An 18,809-nucleotide genomic window follows, 5' to 3' on the forward strand; every position below is an offset into this window, starting at 1 on the left:
CAACTTCGCAAGCTTCTTCCCTCCATTCAGTATGTGTGACTCAGGTCATGTTTCTCCAGCCATTCTAGATATGCTTTCCAAGTTCCAGCTTGTTTTCTTATTTTTCTTCTTATATTAATTCTCTGTCCTCACTGGTATTCACAGCTCCTTCCAGTTTAGTATGTCTGTGTATTTCATTAATATGACAACTTCTTCTAGATCAGATTAAATAAGACCAGGCTCCAAACCAAGCCCTGTGGCATCTCAATACATAGATTCCCAACAACTCAATGCTTTTCTGCTTATCATTATCCTCTGGTGACAGGTTTTCAGCCACTTTTCAATCCACATGACTGTTCCTGTCCAATCTAACTGGAATTTGAGATATGATTTCATGAAACACGGGATCTAATACCTTTACTAGTGTCTAGAGTACAACATATCTACAACTACCATCCACTAATTCTGTAATTCTATCGAAAAATAACAACCATCAGGCTTGTGTGGCATCCTACATTATTCATAAACGTTGATGCTTTTTTCTCAGGATTCTGTTAAACCTTCACAACTTTAGTAAGTAATTTTTCTCTCAAGATCTAATACATTATTTCACCCTGGATAGAAACTGGCCCTGCAGAATGAAAACTGCCAGCATCATTCCCCGCTCTTTATAGTTTTGAAGGTGAGCACCACATTTGCTTTTTATTTTAAATATGCTTGCAACAAGAAAACTAAGTTTGGACATTTAGCAAATAATGAAGACCTTACAAAAATAGCTATTAAAAAGATCAGGTTTATATTTAGAAAATTTAAATACATTATAAATGTATATTACAGTGGAAAACTTTAACACATATTGCCTTGTCAATATGCAAAGTAAGGTTTTAAGGAAGTTACTGAGATAAACTTATTTTTGAAAAATCATGGGAAATAGGAGAGCTACCAGAGGACTTGAGGGGGGAACCAATTTGGTGTCATCATTCACTTCAGCCTCTCACTGATAAGTGGGTCTTCGTTATCTATGGCATTTCTTCTCCCCAGATGTATTTACACAATCCTTTTTGTCCCCTCCTCAACCCCAGCTTTGGCTAGTATTAATTCATTCTGCTTTTTGTTAAAAAAAAATAAAAATGCTTTATTGAGTTGTGCAGATAATATCACAAATTTCCAACTGTAACATAAAATTATAATTTTAACAGACCAAAGTTACAACAGGAGACCACAAGAGAAATATAACAACATTTGTCTTTTTTTCATTCTTTCCTCCCCAGGAAAAAAAAAAAGAAAAGAAAAAATGTACATGAAAAAGGAAAACAATATTAAAAAAGGAAAGAGGAGCAACAAAAACCAAAACCTAGATTTTCCTTTCTAAAGTAGGCTACGTAGTTATACTCCATATACATGGGAGGAAAGGCTAAAAAGTCCCTTTGTGCAGAATGCAGGGAGCAGGTGGGGCACAGACATGGGAAGCCCAGATAGAGAGTCTAAGGGACATAGTTCAGAGCTGGGGCAAGTTTGAGGACAGGGATGCTGACTGGTTCTTGTTTTTAGGTTTCAAAAGGACTACATTGTTGACTGTCAGACGCCAGGATATTCTTGTTTTTCTGTTGTGCTTTGGTTTTTTGCTACTCTTCTCTTTTCCTTGCAAGCCCGTCTATGCTCTTGTTTATTTGCCTTTCCTTTTTCTACCGTGCTTTCTTTAAACCTACCTTGCTCTATTTGAACTAGTCCTTCCTGAGGCCACATGGGCTGCTCTCCTTGTATTCTTGTTTTTCAGACAAGCTATTATTCCTAGGATCTTAATTAGAGGGTATTTTCAGACTCCCCAGGCATCTTCTACATCAGTGGATTTTAATACTTCCTCCCATCAGTTTTTATTCACTAGATTTCTTCATTCCCTAGAGTTTGCTGGCCTGAAATTTTAATCAACAAGTCCAATCCTTACTGTGCTGCATGCAAACAGCTGGTGGTCACTGGTTTTAAGTTTCCCTGTTGTTTTCCCTTGAGGCCCATCCAGTTCCCAGTGATGTCAATGGGAGCTTTTTCAATGGATTGGGCCCTCAATTTTGGGAGCGATGGGGCAGTGTCCCCCTGAGGGAGATGCAGAGCAAGATGGGAGCTCATGGGGGTTTGGGTGAATGTACCACTGGGTTTTCCTAGGGTGGAATTAGGTGGCGGGGATGGGGAAGCTCCACTGTCTGGGGTGCAGGTGCTGGGCACGAGGAGGGCAGGAAATTCACCTCTTGAAGATGATGGCAAGGATGGCAATGGCGGCAATTACCAAGAAGGCCAGACCACCGAGTGCCGAGCCCACGATAAGTGGCAGCCGGTCCTGAACCATCTCCGAGCGCTCGCCTAGCAAGGGAAAGACACACAGACTGTCAGAGCTTCCTACCAGTTCACCCAGGCTCCAGAGAACTACTCCAGCCTCCCCTAGATCTCGCAGCCAAACCCTGATGCCTCATCCACCCTCCAGTTAAGGCTTCCATTACCCCCTTCAATATCTCTGCCTCCAATGCCTCCCCTCCTCCCCCTGAAAATCCCATCGCCCCTCCAATCCCCTTCTGCCTCCCCTGCTCCATGCTCACCTGGAGCCGCTGACTCCTGGGCAGCCCCCTGAGAGTAATCCATCGGGCACCTTGGGCCTCTCCCTCTCCTTCAGCTCACAGGAGAGATGTCTGAATAGGTCACCTTGACCCAACCCCTTTGCTGCAGGCCCAGAGCTGTCACAGGTGATGCGCTGCTCCCTCCAGGAATGGAGGGGGAACTGCCCAAACGCAGGTTTTATCCGGTTGCTCTCGGGCCTGCTTTCCATGAGCCCATTGCAGTGCACTGAGCTGGGACCTGTCTGCATGAACTGCCAGCCCCTGCGCGATGTGGTACCGGGCTCCCCTACAGCTAGCTCTGCTAACACCTTCCACACCTGACGGGCAGGTGTACAAGCCTGCAAGGGACCGAGTATGCAGAGTACCAGGCACGCTCGAGGTTGCACGCAGGTGCATGACATTTGTGTGAGGGATCATATGGATGTGTGATATGCAAATGTGCCTGGGTCGGCCTGCATCGAAGCATGAAGAAGAGTGTATTATGTGAACAGGAGTGCAAGAGAGAAGGGATTTGGGAGCATGAGCTAGTAGGCATGTGTACAGGCATGTGTGAGTGTGAGCGGTGTGTAGGTACCAGTTTGACACTGCATGCAAGTACATCACTCACCTCCCAGCAGGGTCTGGAAATACATCTTGCCACTGTATGGCCCGTAGCCCACAGCTGTCCTGGCTCGCACCTGGAAGGCATAGATCTTGCCTGGGCTCAGGTTTGAGATGGTGGCCATGTTGGTCTCACTGGTCACGGTGAATGAGTTATCCTCATCTTCTGCCTGTAACTCAGTGGCCAGTCAGAGGAGATTGCAAATGTGAGACCCCAGCTACAGATGACACTCTTCAGCAACGAATCCCACAATACCCCCAGGCCTGCTCTGCAGCCACCCCCTCCCCCCGTATTCCAGGCCTGGGCTCCCCACCCAGCTCTGCAAGTGCCTTCAATCCTGACCTTAAAGGGTGTGAGTACTAAGGGGAAGGAAAAGTGTTATTTGGGCAAGAGTAAGGAAGCTGAGTGCATGGTGCTGGAAGATGGATGGGTGTTGTATCTTCCCGGGGGCCCTGGTGAGATGCTCGCCATCTCAATAACCTCCCAACTTCTCCTGGAACATTGCTTCCTATGCCCACCAAACTCTGCCATTCCTTTCCCAGCATCCATCGCAACAGCACAGATGGTGCTCCACAGCACAACCTGCTGAAATTGGCACCGTCATTTACAAGACACCCTTACAGAGAGAGGAAGGGCCTGCTGTGTACAACCGTGCAAATTTGTTCCAGTGGAAGAGCAGAGATGAGGAACAGGAGATGGCTTGAATTCCCCTCTAGACACCTTATCCTGCAACCACCCACCTCCAGTGAGGAGTCATGACTCAGGTGCGTGGAGAATAACTATTGTATCCCATCTACCATGCTGTAATGCAGTGGTTCTCAACCAGGGATACACGTACCCCTGGGGGTACCCGGAGGTCTTCCAGGGGGTACATCAACTCATCTAGATATTTGCCTAGTTTTACAACAGGCTAACATAAAAAGCACTAGCGAAGTCAGTACAAACTAAAATGTCATAAAATGACTTGTATATACCGCTCTATATACTACATCTAGAAATGTAAGTACAATATTTATATTCCAATTGGTTTATTTTGTAATTATATGGTAAAAATGTGCTTCCAGTGCTTCACTGCCCTCCTAGCAAAAACCTTTCTCCTAATATCTAACCTAGACCTCCCCCATTGCAACTTGAGACCATTGCTCCTTGTTCTGTCATCTGCCACCATTGAGAACAGCCTAGCTCCATCCTCCCTGGAACCCCCTTTCAGGTAGTTAAAGGCTGCTATCAAATCCCCCTCATTCTTCTCTTCTGCAGACTAAATACGCCCAGTTCCCTTGTCTCTCCTCATAAGTCTTGTGCTCCAGCCCCCTCATCATTTTTATTGCCCTCCACTGGACTCTCTCCAATTTGTCCACATCCTTCCTGTAGTGGAGGAACCAAAACTGGATGCAATACTCCAAATGCAGCCTCACCATTACTGGACACAGAACTCCAAATGAGAGCTCACTTCTAGAACTCCAGTTCCTTCTATCATCTCTGCATCTGGCATCCCTATACTCTTCCAAAAGATCTAATCTAGGGGGGAGCTCAGCTAGAGATCTCCCCTCCGCTGGTCCACATCATCCAGTTCTATCAGTCTGGGACATACAGAAGGGAAAATACCGCACGAACAATATATTTCCACTCCCAGTTTTTGCCAGATTCCCCTTTCTCCACACTCAAGCTACTCTCCCTCCTCTTGCTAACCCCATTTCTCAGCTGTATTCCCAATCTAGAGAGATTTCCCTTTCCCTACCCTGTCCCTCCCTCCTCCATGTTCCCCTGTTACGGCTCGCTGTACGACAGCCTGTTTCCCACTGCCTTTCACTCACCTTGTCGAAATAACGCAGCTGGTAGTCCAGGATGACCCCATTGGGCTGGTCTGGCTGTGGCCAGGATAGCGTGATGCTGTTGGCGGTGCGACTCACCTGATGCATCATAGGAACTGCAGAGGGGACTACAACAAGAGAGAAAGGAGGAGGGAGAGATTGCAAGGGGGAAAAGCTTATTCAGAAGACATCATTTCATTTGAGGTGACAGTGTGGGAGTCAGCCCCTCCTTATTTTTCTCTGGAGTCTCATCATGAAGGATCCCAAAGTGCATTACAAAAAATACCAAAAGGCATCCAGGGACAATTCCATTCCACTCTTCACTGAAATGCAGTCACCTCTGGGGTGGGATATGGCAGCTTGTTAACAGCGCACAGCAACCAGGCACTACAAATTAAGACAAGAAGTGAAGAAGAATCCCACATCCCTTTGACAGCGCACAGGAGCTACAGGTCAGCCGAATGAAATGCCCCAAAGTGGAATTTGGCCAGGACACTGGGGTTAAGACCGCCACTCGTACATAAAAGGACAGAGGCTCTTCCGTGATCACAAGTGTTCAGTGCCACTGATGCTACCCTCCCCAAAGTGCTGTGCCCCTCTCCCCACAACAAGAGAATAGTCATTTATACTCCAGGAAGGGAGGGTAGGCCAGTGGATAAGAGTCCTTTACTCTGGTCTTGGCACAGTGTATTGCCTTGGGCAAGTCACTTAGCATCTCTGTGCCTCTGTCACCGCGACCATAAAGCGGGGATGATGATGCTAGATCTATTGCTCCTCCCTAGGAGCATGGTTTCCCAGGCGCTTGCTTGTGTGACATCACACGCTCCTTAGAGGTGCAAGGGGAAAGCTGTGCAAATCAGCAGCGTGTGCACATAAATAAGAGCCAGGCAGCGTGGGGACCAGGCTTGGATATCTTGAGCTGCTGGGCAGATTTCCTTTTCCCTTTCACCTCGCGGTCACTGGCTGCAAGCCAGGAGCTGAGGGAGGCTGAGGACTCGGGCGATTTGAGGACAGGGTTGGGAGCCTTTCCTAGGTCACTGGTTCCAATCCAGCCCCAGGTCAGTAAAGAATGAAAGCTGCTCTCAGATGGGTCTGAGTCCAACATCCACAGGAACAGGTGCCCAAATAGCAAAACCACTGCTATCCTTGACACGACTCAGCCCCTTTGCTGAGCGTCCTGGCACAGAGCCCCGGGATTGAATGGACCTCTCAGCATGAACTCTGCTTTGGCCCCTCCAGCTCCGAGCGCGAGGCATGCAGTGTGTAGGAAGTCACAGCACTGAACTCCCCCTGGGGATAAATACAGAGCCTCTGTCTCTTTGGGGTGGGGTAATCTGGTGCATTACTTGCTCCGTGTCACCAACTTTTGTGATTTCATCATGAGTCTTTTCTTAAAGCCCCAACTCTGGAGGGGAACTGATGATGTGAGAATCTCAGCTTTCATTTATTAAGATCAGCAAGTGTCCATCCTTCAGGGGAGAGACGCTTGAAAACAGGATCTCTGAAAGCTCACAAGCCAGAAGGCAAAGAAGAGAAACTCCACATTTCTGATTTTTAAAAAGTTCATGATTTGTTAAGTCAATCCCATTAGGGTTTTGGGTCTGACTAGGGATTTTGGAAGAATTGGGCCCGGCAGTACTGCTTGTTGCACTGAAACTCATTTAAGCATGGGGTTGTCTTATTTCAAAAATAATAGGCTAAAAAAATTAGACTGATGTGTCTGACCATCATACTCCCTTGCTTTTAACTGCATCGCCCAGATATGGGCCCCATTCAAAAACACTAAGTCAATGTGACTACTGACATGCTAACCACCAGGGACACACCAAGTTTACCTAGAAATCCTTTCTTGCAAAAAAAAAAAAAAAAGAAAGAAAGAAAAATTCTTACTTTTCATCCAATTCAGGATGAAAGATCTTCCAAACATACACATTTTCTGACAAAACTGAAATTTCCTCATGGAAAATTTTGATTTTACAAAAATGGCATTTTCTGTTGGAAAATGATTCTGACTGAAAATTCTCAGCAAGCGCTTCTGATCTGCTCCCAAATTAGTGAACACCTGGGATGGGTGGAGAGAAAGTCAGGGACATCTGGCAAGGAAGCAAAACCGCAGAATGGCTCCCTCTCTCTTCCCAGCTGTGGGAGAGATAAAAGGATTGTTTTTCATACCCAACAAGATACAACTATGTAAGAAGAAGCATATCAAAAGTGTTTCACCACCTCAGGCAAGTAGGGACCAGTTAAAATAATGTAAGTGAAAGAAGAATGTGAGCCTCGAGTGTAATAAAACATTTTACATCTCCCTTTCTTCTTTTATTCTCGGAATGCCAGCACTTTCCTTTTAAACACATTTGGCACAGAAAGGAATTGCTTCATCTGCACTGAAATGTTGGTAACTGGGAAAGAACTTCAACATGGTTTAACAGCGCACCCCAGCACCAAGCAAGTCTTTAGGTTACAACCGAAGATCACTGTACCCACAGATGGCTGCCAGGAGAGTTTTAGGAAGTGGAAGGTAATTACTTTGGCTGGAATTTGACGCAGAATATCCCCACTTTTTAAACGAGTTGTAATGTGAATGTTAATACTTGTGAAAGCAGCCGCCTAGAGCCAGGTTTCAGGCCCATTCTGTTGGTTTTTATAACTAATTTTGTACAAGAGTGTCCAGAAATAATCATGGTACTAGATATACATCCTCCCCTTTCCTTTCCTTCCATACGCTTTCCATTCCTAGCACTCAATCACCTGTCAGCCTAACACCCTACAATATGCCCAACCTACAGCAAAAAGGACCCCACAGACGCCCCAAAATAAACAAATAACATTTACCTGCAGGTTAGATTTAATGTGCACACATTTTGACATTTACATACACCAATCTATTTTATAAGCCCATTTCAATTAAGTTTCATAATGAAGCTGAACAGCTACCTTTTAAGGCAAAGAGGTATGAAGGAGCACCACAGTGTTATGAAAATAACAATCAAGTAATCCAAGTTAGGGTAACTTTCACTCTCTGTTTTGAGATGGTGAGCACAAAACATTTCAAGGACAAAGCTTGCAAAACACCTGCAAAGGAGACATAAAATCATAGAAACACAGGGCTGGAAGGGACCTCAAAAGGTCATCCAGTCCAGCCCCCTGGGCTGAGGCAAGCCCTCGGCCATCCCTGACAGGTGTTTGTCCAGCTTGTTCTTACAAACCTCCAGTGGTGGGGATTCCACAGCCTCTCTCGAAATCCTCTTTCAGATATTAGCTCCCCTTACAGTCAGAAAGCTTTCCCTAATATCTAATCTCCATCTCTCTTGCTACGGATGAAGCCCATTGCTACTTGGCCCACCTTCAGACGACATGGAGAACAACTGATCCCTGTCTTCTTCATAACAGATCTTAACCTATATGAAGACAGAGATCAGTCTTCCTTTCTCAAGACTAAACATGCCCAGTTTTTTAAATCTTTCTTTATAGGTCAGGTTTTCTAAACCTTTTATCATTTGTATTGCTCTTCTCTGGACTTTCAACAACTGTCCACATCTTTCCTAGAGTGTGCTGTTCAGAATTGGACATACTACTCCAGCTGAAACCTCATCAGTACTAAGCTGAGTGGGATAATTACCTCCCGTGTCTTACCTCGGATACTTCTGTTAATACATCCCAAAATTATAATAGCCTTTTTTGCAACTACATCACGCTGTTGACTCGTATAGAGTTTGTGATCCACTGTAACCCACAGGTCCTTTACAGCAGTACTACCACCGAACCAGTTATTTTGTAGCGATGCATTTGATTTTGCCTTCTAAGTGTAATATTTTCCACATCTTTACTGATTTACTTGTTGGCTTCAGACTAATTCTCTCTTTTGTCAAGGGCATTTGGAATTCCACTCCTGTCCTCCCCAGTGATAGCCGCCTCTCACAGCTTGGTTTCATCCACAGATGTGATAAGCATACTCTCCAGTCCTTACCCAATCATTAATGAAAATACTGAACATACCGGACCCAGGACATACCACTGCGGAACACCACGAGATACACCCTCCTGTTTGACAGTGCAGCCTCCAGCCCAGAGCTCCAAAGGTGGCGGGCGGCGGGGGGGAAGCCCCTGGCTCGCTTCTTCATGAGCAGTGGTGGGGCTGAAGCCCTAGCTAGGCGCTCCGGAGAGGACCGGGGAGCGGAAGGTCTAGCCCCGAGCTTCGCGGGCGATGGAGGCCCAGCCTGCAGCCCCAGCCCCGAGCTCCGTAGCCGTGAGGGGCAGAGGGAGGTGAGCTGACGCCCCAGCCCCAAGCTTTTCGGGCAGCGGGGAGCTGAAGCCCAGAGTCAGGAGCTCTGCGTGAAGCAGGGGGCTGAAGCCCAAGGCTGAGCTCCAGCAATTTAGCTTGGCGGGGCTCCCTGTGTGTGAGGCCCTGTAATCACCCTGCTTTCTAGCCCTGTGCATTACTGAGGCACTTCCTGTAGCCAGGCACGTGCGTTTACTTGGCAGCCCGCTCAGCACATGGGGCGTTGGAACCAGTTTGAAAAGTTGTCGTAGAAATCATTTTAGCAGAGGACCGTTTTCTGAAGACACGTGGAGGAAAAGAGGGTAATGAAGGGGTGTTAATTGCCACTTGCAGCAAAAGAGGAGCTGACAACGAGGATCCAAACAGCAAAAAACCCCTAAGAAACCGCAAATGTGACCCAAAATATTTGGAATGTGGATTTACATGGACTGGTTTTCAGGAGGACCTGCAGCGTCAGTGTGTGTTGTGTGGCCAAGTTATGGCAAAGGAGAGCTTAAACAACCAAAACTGGGGCGGCACTTACAGACAGGACACAGTTCTATTCCAGCAAAACTGCTGGAGTTTTTTCAGTGAAAGCTGGGTGTGGTAAAGGCCAGAAAATAGACTAAGGCAGCTCCAGCAAATAAGAAAGCCCTTGAGGCATCTTTTGCTGTGTCACACTCGATAGCTAAAACTGGGAAACTACGCACAACCGGAGAAACTTTTTTTCTGCCATGTGCCAAGAAAGTGTTTTCGATTATGGTGGGGCATGGTGCAGCTACTCAACTTGATTGGATTCCCGTGTCTAACAACACTTCTGCCCGGCACATTCACAGCATGGCAAAGTCCTTTTGTTCCCCCCATTCAACTTGACGAAACAACAGATGTGTTGGGTGCTGCTCAGATGTTGACACACATAAAATTTGAGAATGACAAAAAGCTGCAAGAGGAATTTCTGTTCTGCAGGCCATCACCACAGCGTGCTGCAGGGGAACAGCCTTTCACACTTTTGGGTGCTTTTGTCTCCAATTCTGGTTTGGAATGGCAGTGCTGTGTAGGAATTTGCGGTGGCGGTGCTCGTGCTAGGACTGGAAGAAACAGCAGGCTAGTCGCCCGAGTGCAGGCTGTTGCCCTGCAAGCAGTTTGGACTCACTGTATTATACACAGCCAAGCCAAGAAATGCCACACATTCTAAAAGAAGTTCTCAATGAAGCTGTTCGCACAGTCCACTTCATCAGGAGTAGCTCAACAAGTGTACCTTTGTTTGAAGTTGTGTGATGAGATGGGTACAAAGCACCATCGGTTACTTTACCACACAGAAGTTCGATGGCTGTCTCGGGGAAAGGTTCTCAATCATTTGTTTGAGTTCAGAGAAGAAGTGAGAATTTTTCTTTCAGACAAAGATTCCCTGCTGGTCAAAAAGTTTACAGATACCAAATGGCTTGCTTTGCTAGTTCAGTTGGCAGACATTTTTGAATATCTAAATGTGTTAAATACCTCACTTCAAGGGCAAGATGCTTCCGTCTTTTTTTGCACTGAGAAAATCGAAGTTGAATCAAGAAACTTTCCTTGTGGTATGCTTGTGTGGATAATGGCAGTTCTGAAGCTTTTTTTTTTTTATTTTATTTTTACTGGAAGACTTTTTGGATGAAAATGCCTTGCCAAAACATGACTCGCAACCCATTATCATCAGCCACCTGCAAAGACTTAAACTGTGGTTTCGGGAGTAATTCCCTGAAAAGGACTGGAAAACAGAGGAGTGGATTAGAAATCCCTTTACTGCAGAATTGACTGCAAGTTCTGTTATGTCACTTACAGAGAAAGAAACATTACTGGGTCTTTTCTGTGATGAGACAGACATTTTCTGAGCTATCTTTTTCTAACTTCTGGATTTCTGTTTGAGAAGAATACCAGAACTGTCATCTGCAGCTTTGAAAGCACTCCTGCCATTTTCATCTGCCTACCTGTGTGAAGCCGGCTCTTCAGAACTGGCTTTACTGAAAAACACAGGGCCTGTCTCATTGTTGAAGATGATCTCCATCTTCACCTCAGCCACAACAACCCCGCTTGAAGGATTTGTGTTAATCAATACAAGCTCAACCCTCCCATTAGGTGCATATTTATATTTTTTACTGCTGGGTATAAAAATTGTCATGTGATTGCATTGTGCATTAAAATACTTAGTGGCTACTTTTGGTAGATATGGCGTTATGATGCCCTTTTTATTTAAAACACTAACTATTCTGAGTAACACAGGGCACTGGGGGCATACAGTAATTTTTCATGTCAAAAGGGGATCCTAGTGCAAAGAAGTTTGAGAACTGCTGCACCAGACCAGCAACCCTGTCACATATGGACATTCAAGTAAAAGTATCTAGCTTTCTGTTCTCTCCACTTCTTAAAGATCTCACACAAATCTTAAGGTCACAGGTACATATCAGAAGAATAAGTGCAGCGCTCCCAACAAAATTTTTTTAGTTAAATAAACCCTCCAATCTTAGAAAATCAGGGAATGCGGAGTTTAAGGCTGCACTTTTTAAACATGTACCCTACTTCTCCACACAACCCTAACTCTGCCCCCACAGGGAAGCCAATCTACCATCTTGCCTTCTTTGTATGTGGACTACCAAAATGTGCACCTCCGAACATTGGTTTCATACAGCATTTCATGTACACATGTCTCCAAAATGAAACGTGACGGTTTGTCACTGCTCTAATTTTTGCTCTTTTCACCTGAGGTTTATATATGGTGACACGCTAGCTCTGTGCCTGATGACACTTGCCTAATTGGCTGCCACCTGAAATCATGGGTGCCCTTAACATATCACAAGATCAGGCCCTTGATGAAAAGTGGGAAGTGATTGTCTTCAGTATGTTACTTGTCTAATCAGGAAAGTTCTTGTACACGTACCATCTCTGTCTGACAGCGAAGAAAGCTGTGAGGCAGCCCAACTGCTATATATGTAAGATGAGACAGTCTGTTTTTTGTGATCATTGGTGAGTGAAGCTCTTTGTTATTTATGGAGAAGATAGTAAGTTTTCTGATGTTTTTATGGCATCACAATGGAGCAGAGTAAAGGTAGTTTGGGTGTCTTGTTTGAGAAGAGCAACACTCCAGGGCTTTCTGATATTTGACAGATTTTTGTTTGGTTTTTTTAATTTTTAACGCAACAGTTCCTGAACAATAATACCCACTCAAACCACTCACAGGTGCCTTCAACCTTACCTTCCTCTTTGCTATGTTCGTTGTGGGTGAGAATGTTCTTAGTTTCAAAGACAGTCAAAACATGGGGTTGAGGGATGAAAGAAGCTGGGGGCAAAGAGGGTACTTACTCTTTTGCTCCTGACTCCCTGAGGGCTGTAGCAGTGGAGAATCACTAATATGACCTCCCAAGAGCCTTAGAAAGAAAACCTACAAACCTCAGGAAATACGCTGTAACACAACTCCACTTGGGTCAATATGTGACATTCTAGGTGACATCCCTACAGACTTTAGGACCCTTGTTAGGGTCCCTCGACCTTACCACGCCCTACTGCACACATGGGACTTATGCTCGTGGTTTGGGAATGGTATGTGAGGAAGCAGGGTTGGGGGGGCATAGAAAGAAACAAGACTTTTGGTGGGAGATATGCAAAAAGTACAGAAGGGCAGGTCAGTTGTAAATGGACTTTCAAGGAATTCATATAAATGAACTACTAACACAGAGGGGATTTCATGCAGCCATACATTTTATCAAGTTAAACTGAAGATATGAAAGAAAACAGTTTAAAAAAAAGAGATTCCTCAATTACCAGTATCATTTGTGAACCAATGCCACCCTCCAGCAAGCTTGATAAAGACACCTCTTCCATAATACAAAGGCAGGTTAGTCACAGTCCAAGTCTTGTCAACTTTATTTTGCACATGAGACACACCAAGAAAGTGTGGAACCACTAACCCGAGACATTGCTAAAGTAACTCCACCCAAAAGAGGCCTGGCCTACAGTGATCACAGCAACCAGGGAAAGACAGAAGCAACAAGAGACTCTCGCCTGCGCACAATGAACTCCAACTAACATCAATTAAAAAAATCTGCAAGAAGCAAAGGAGACTCTTCAATTAACAAGCTCTTCCCACAGGGCATCTGCAAAGGGTGGGCAGGAGTGCTTTCCTGAAGAAACCCCACACCACAGCTTAACTAGACAAGAAACCCCACACCACAGCTTAATTAGACAAGACACCAAGACACATTTGGGGGCCAGATCAACATGCACAAAGCACAATTCAGGGGACAGCACGTCTTTATCCTGACATTACTCTTTGTATTTGGAGCTCAGATTCGAATTTGGTGGAGACAATTAGTAATATTAATTCAATTAATAATTGCTCTAGACATAAATCAGTTCCCCAGGGATGTTTGTTGAGCCTGAAAAGAGCTGCCGTAGGACAGAGGCCAAGATTTCCCACAGCTATTCGTGATTCTAGGTGCCTTGGTTTTTTGGGGCTTTACTTGAGACGCCTTCAAGGGGTCCTGATTTTCAGGAAGAGCCGTGCACCTGTCCTCTGGAAAACCAGGACCTGGAAAGTGTTCCAAGGCGGGCACCCAAAAACGGAGGCAGCCAAGATCACTAGTCACTTTTGAAGATTGTGGACTTGCTCTGTGGATTTGATTGGTAAGTAATTCCCCACGCGGTTCATCGCTGTTTTGATAATGCCAGTTCATAAAAAAGGGAATTCCCTTATAAAAAGCGTAAGGGCTCACATAAATTAAGAGAAACACAGCCACATCTTCCGAGAGATGCCTCTGTTTTTTTGTGCCCAAGTTTTGCCAGCTGAGACCTGGTTCTCAGAGCTGCAGAGCACTCTCCATTCCCAGTGGTTAGAATGCCAGAAGATTAAGCCCAAAGTGCCTCAAGTTGGACAACAAAAAGTTGCACCTTGCCTTACTTCTCAGTGTTTTCCTCCCTCTTCTAGTTACCCCAGCAAGCATGCCATTGCACTCTCCGAACAGCTTTGTTTTAGATAGCAGCTTGCTATCAAAGATCAAGTCAAATTATACTGCAAGGATGTACGTGTGAAGAGCTTCCCTGTGCTAGTCCCTTGTGCTCCTACCTTAAACGAAGCTCCATGCAGAGGGGAGACATCACCATCGGTTGCCATGGAAACGGCGGATGTCGCAATCATGGGCTCCCATCTCTAACTGTGACGCAGGGGGCAGTGTGCAACTAGGTGTAGACCAGTGGTCTAAGTGGTCTCCAGTGGTCTTGGAAACAGAGAACAAGGGAAGGGAGGGAGCGGAAAGGAATTGTTCCAGGAACAGAACACTGTCCTGAGATTTCCCTGGGCGTGTGAAAGAAGGCAGGGTGGATGTACAGAATATATGGATCGGTCAGACAGGGACGTGAGAGAACCTGTGGCTGGCGCAGGCACAGAGGGGAGATACAAAGGCTGGCGGAGCTGACGGTTCTTTGTCTGGACACCGTGAATTCAACGGAGGGGAGAGGAGTGTTACACCCTTTCATTCGGAAAATGTTCTGTTCCCCAGCTTCTCTCTCTTCCTTTCTCCACGTCCTGCCACCCCACCCATCCCCCTGCCCTGTCTCTCTTGGAGTGGAAGAGCCGAGAGTCCATCTGTGTGTGTAATAATAAAAAAAGAAAAGCTAAGCTAAAGTGAAAAGCTGCCAAGGGGTCTGAAGGGAGGGGGGCAGGAGTGAGACAGGCCACGTGACGGAGGAACAGAGGTCTTGTTAGTGTGAGCTGTCACTATGAATCGAGGGCGGCTCATCTCAAGCTCATGGCTAATGATCTTGGGGAAGAGTAGGGGGAAAAAAAGGACCCAACCACAATAACCATCCAGGACACACTGCAGCTCTGGGGAGGAGCCTGTCAGCACAGCTGCCCCCCTGCCCCCCTTCTGGAGCATGAGAGAGCAGCCCCCACGCAGCCAGGAGGAGAAGGGGGGCTGCAGAACCGGGCAGACAAGTCAGGCGTGAGCAAAGGACGAGGAGAGACTTGGTGGTTCAAGGGCCATGCTAGGCAGAAGAGGCTACTCTGGATTCTATCGCCGCCGACCCACACAAATGCGGCGGGGGTGGGAAGTGGGAGAGAGCAGGGAAAATCATCGGGGAGGTTAACATGCCACCTGTCCTCCCCCAGCAGAGCTCAGGGAAATCACCTGGAACCAGCCTTTCCACAGGAGCCATCCCTCCCTGGCTGTGTGGCCAGAGTCACAGGGTGCCCAGGCAGCCACTTGTGCCGCCTCTCTTTGCGGGGCCAGGTATCCCACATAGCATCTGCCAATCACTGCTTCCCTGGTAATGGGTCTGATGGGGGGACACCCACTGCCAGATCCCTAGCCCCCTCCAGCTCCAGGGCCATTTGTGCCCTCGTTTATTTCCTCCTTCCCCCCAAGACATTCAGGTGACCCTGCCACATGTTCATGATCCAGCCACAGCCCTCCTGCAGCCTCCTGCCTGCTCGCGGGGAGCCTTATCCACCTCTCCCCGTCCCCTCAGCGAGACACTCCACAAAACCCAGCCATCAGAGCTGGAACAGACCTGTTAACACAGCTCACGTCTGGTCCCCAGCCAGGGCAGAATTGTTCCCTATGGTCTGTTCTCTTGGGCTTTGTCCAGGCCTCATTTTACATGATTTAGGCAACAGGGCTTCCGTCACTTCTCTGGGGAGTCTAATTAGAGTCTAATTAGCAGTTTAATAGAGCTCAATGGTAGGAAACAGCTCCTGATACTCAGTGTAAATTGTCCTCCTTTTTGCTCCATTTCATCCCATCACTCCTGATTATACCGCCCCCCCCCCGAGCCCAGCCCTGAACAATTCCTGTCCCTCCTAGCTGTGTGCACACTTCTGGAGAGTTGCCATGTCCCCACCCAAGTCTAGCTGTCACGTAGCAGAGGCAAACATGCGCAGTCAGTTCTCTTGGGCTACCTCTGTAAGTCGTCTCTCCACGCTCAGGCAAGTACAGCCCGTCTGCAGCAAACCAGGATTATCCTTGTGCTATTGCACCGCCCTTCCACAGACAAGCCGCCTCTCTTCTGTCCATCACTCTGACAGACTTCGCAACCCTTCACTCTGCACCTCCACAGACCAGACAACCAGCTGCTCTCTCAGGGTACATCTACACTGCACTGTAAACTAGAGCTGTGGGACCCAGGCTTCTGGACTTGGTTTCCCAAGCCCACGTTGAGAGTCCGCATTGCATTGTAAACCCGGCTTTACACCTGCCGGACCTGGCCTGCACAGCCACAGCCGCACGAATGCCTCCATACTGTACCGTGCATACCTGCGCCTGCGTGTCTATGGCTTGACCTGCCTCCACACTGCAGTATGACGTGGGTGCCAGCGGGACGTGGGCTCTGAGCTCTCCCTCCCCACCCAGAAGGGTCCTAGGACCTGGGTCCTGAGTGCGGACCGAAGTCAGACTGATTTGTGTGTGGACAGAAGCGGCGCTTGGACTCAAGCCTGAGTCAGAGCCCAGGTTTAATGTGCAGTGTAGACATAAACTTAGTTCCTGGTCATGATGCTTCCAGGACCACAGCCCCTCTCATCACTATTATAACAGATATTTAGATGGCAGTCGTCAGTGTAATATCTGGACACTCTGAAAAAGGCAAACGCCGTTTCCATCTACAGGTAAATCACACCCCAGGATCACTCTGTAGCACCATGGCACTGACGGAAGAACTCGTGGCAGTTTTTGTAAAACAGGGATGTTAGCCCCTCTTCCTGAGTCGTGACCACATTTCAGCCGGGGTCACTGCATTCTTCCCCCAGGGCATTCTCACAGCAATCGGCATCGGTGTGGTTTTCTTCTGCGCTTGCTGACCTGACCCGCTGTGCAGCATGGCTGTGCCACGTTCCATTCCAGAGGGGGATGCATTTCAGTGCTGGGCACGGCCGTTCATGTATGCTGCATTTTGTCATGCTGTGCCCAGCTGCCATTTCTCTCTCTTTCGAGACCGACACGAAGACACAGACAGACACAGCCAGAGAATCACTCAGTGACGTTTGCTAAGGTGTCAGGAAACATGAACTGACGTGCAGGCCAGAAAGAGGGCAGGGGACATCAGAGGAGCTGAAGAGATAGATGAAGAGCAGCAAAGGAGTGCAAAGGTAGAGAAGGAAGCTGAAGGAAAGAGGAGCTAGAAAGAGGAAGGGGGTGAAGGGAAAACAGAGAAGAGCAGGGTTATGAAGAGGTGAAGAAATGCTCCCTAAGTGCTTCTCCAGCAGCTTGACACTCGACGGGCCCCGGCCAAACTATGACTGTGGCTCCTGCCTCTCACAATGCAGCAGCTACTCCTCTGACCCGTCGAGCTGCTTTGCCCACTGCTGTTCCCTCTGGGCCGGCTCCGGCCTCTGACACGTCCTAGCTCCTCCATGCCGTTCACACTGGCAGCTAAACTCAGCTTCTTCTCCAAGAGGGGAAGGGAGAAAAGGGAGCAGCAGAGAGAGGGGCACACAAGGACCACTCCGAAGTGGCAGGTGGAGACGGACAAGGGCACAGCATAGATGCAAACGAGTCAGAGCCATGCCTGCTCCAGGGCAGGGAGTGTGAAGGAAGGACTGAGAGGAAGCAGTCGGAGGGAGGGGAGTCCGATGAACACGGCTGCTTACCTGACTGGCTGGTGCTGACGTTGATGGCTGCGTAATGGGGTGCCTCTGGGCTCAGCTCGGTCACCAGGTTGACGGCCTGGATCTCGAATGTGTACTGCACACGGGCCAGCAGGTTGGAGACCTGCACACGACTCTCTGTGAGCCCCACCTGACGTGGCTCAAACTGGACGCTGTCCCCACAGCGCACGCAGGGCCCCGGAGACCCTGTCGGGCACACCTTACAGATGACGTTGAAGAAGACATCCTTGCGGCCACCCAGGTCCTTGGGGAGGCGCCAAGTCAGGAGCACGTTGGAACCAATGATCTCATAGCTAACATCACGGGGGGCTGAAGGGGTGCCTACAAGGGAGAGCGAGAGATTAAAATCCTACAAAAGGACGACAGAGAGAAAGAAAGAAAGAAAGAAAGAAAGAAAGAAAGAAAGAAAGAAAGAAAGAAAGAAAGAAGGGGAAAGAGAATAAGAGGACAAGTTCATTATTTCTCTCATGCTCTCATTCCTCTGCAAAAATATTTCGGCTGTTTCCTAGAATGAGGGTCTGGACAAATATGTTGTTTTGCCCATATTAAAAAAAGATTGTCTTTCAAGAGCTCTAGCACTCCAATGCTTTGGAGCAGGGACTTGACATTTGGCAAGGGGGTGTCTTTTTTGGTCAGGGATGTTCCTGGTGTTATTCTCATGAAAACCCACCCAAGTTTAGCCTTTGAAAAATCTCAGTACACTCGTGTTCAGTGCAAACGTGTTTCCGTCTGGTGGGTAAATTCTCTGAACATTCTGGGCACTGAACACGCTCTAGCGAAGGGCAGCAGGGGCTCCATGGGTCCCCACTTTTCCCCTTTTGTTTTTCTGTTTTCACCCAAAATCAGTAAGGTTCTGGACACTGACGCCTGGACCATTCCTTGAAATATTGACATTGCTCAGCTGTGCCATTCAAAAGTTCTCACA

General features: G+C 47.4%; 1 protein-coding gene across 1 annotated transcript in view; it reads right to left on the reverse strand.

Annotated features, from left to right (window-relative positions):
• The window catches only part of LOC137166540 (ephrin type-B receptor 5), a 106,638-nt gene that overhangs the window by 8,120 nt on the left and 79,709 nt on the right, over window positions 1–18,809 (reverse strand). Inside the window, exons 6-9 of the mRNA XM_067568311.1 lie at window positions 17,867–18,205; window positions 5,001–5,125; window positions 3,193–3,355; window positions 2,220–2,334 (exon numbers count right to left, since the gene is read on the reverse strand). Coding sequence (XP_067424412.1) covers window positions 2,220–2,334; window positions 3,193–3,355; window positions 5,001–5,125; window positions 17,867–18,205 — 742 coding nt within the window. The remainder of the gene's footprint in view (window positions 1–2,219; window positions 2,335–3,192; window positions 3,356–5,000; window positions 5,126–17,866; window positions 18,206–18,809) is intronic.

The sequence above is a fragment of the Emydura macquarii genome, unplaced genomic scaffold, assembly GCF_026122565.2.
Source record: "Emydura macquarii macquarii isolate MOO-44397 ecotype Brisbane River unplaced genomic scaffold, CSIRO-AGI_Emac_v2 contig_2871, whole genome shotgun sequence".
Lineage (NCBI taxonomy): Eukaryota > Metazoa > Chordata > Testudines > Chelidae > Emydura > Emydura macquarii.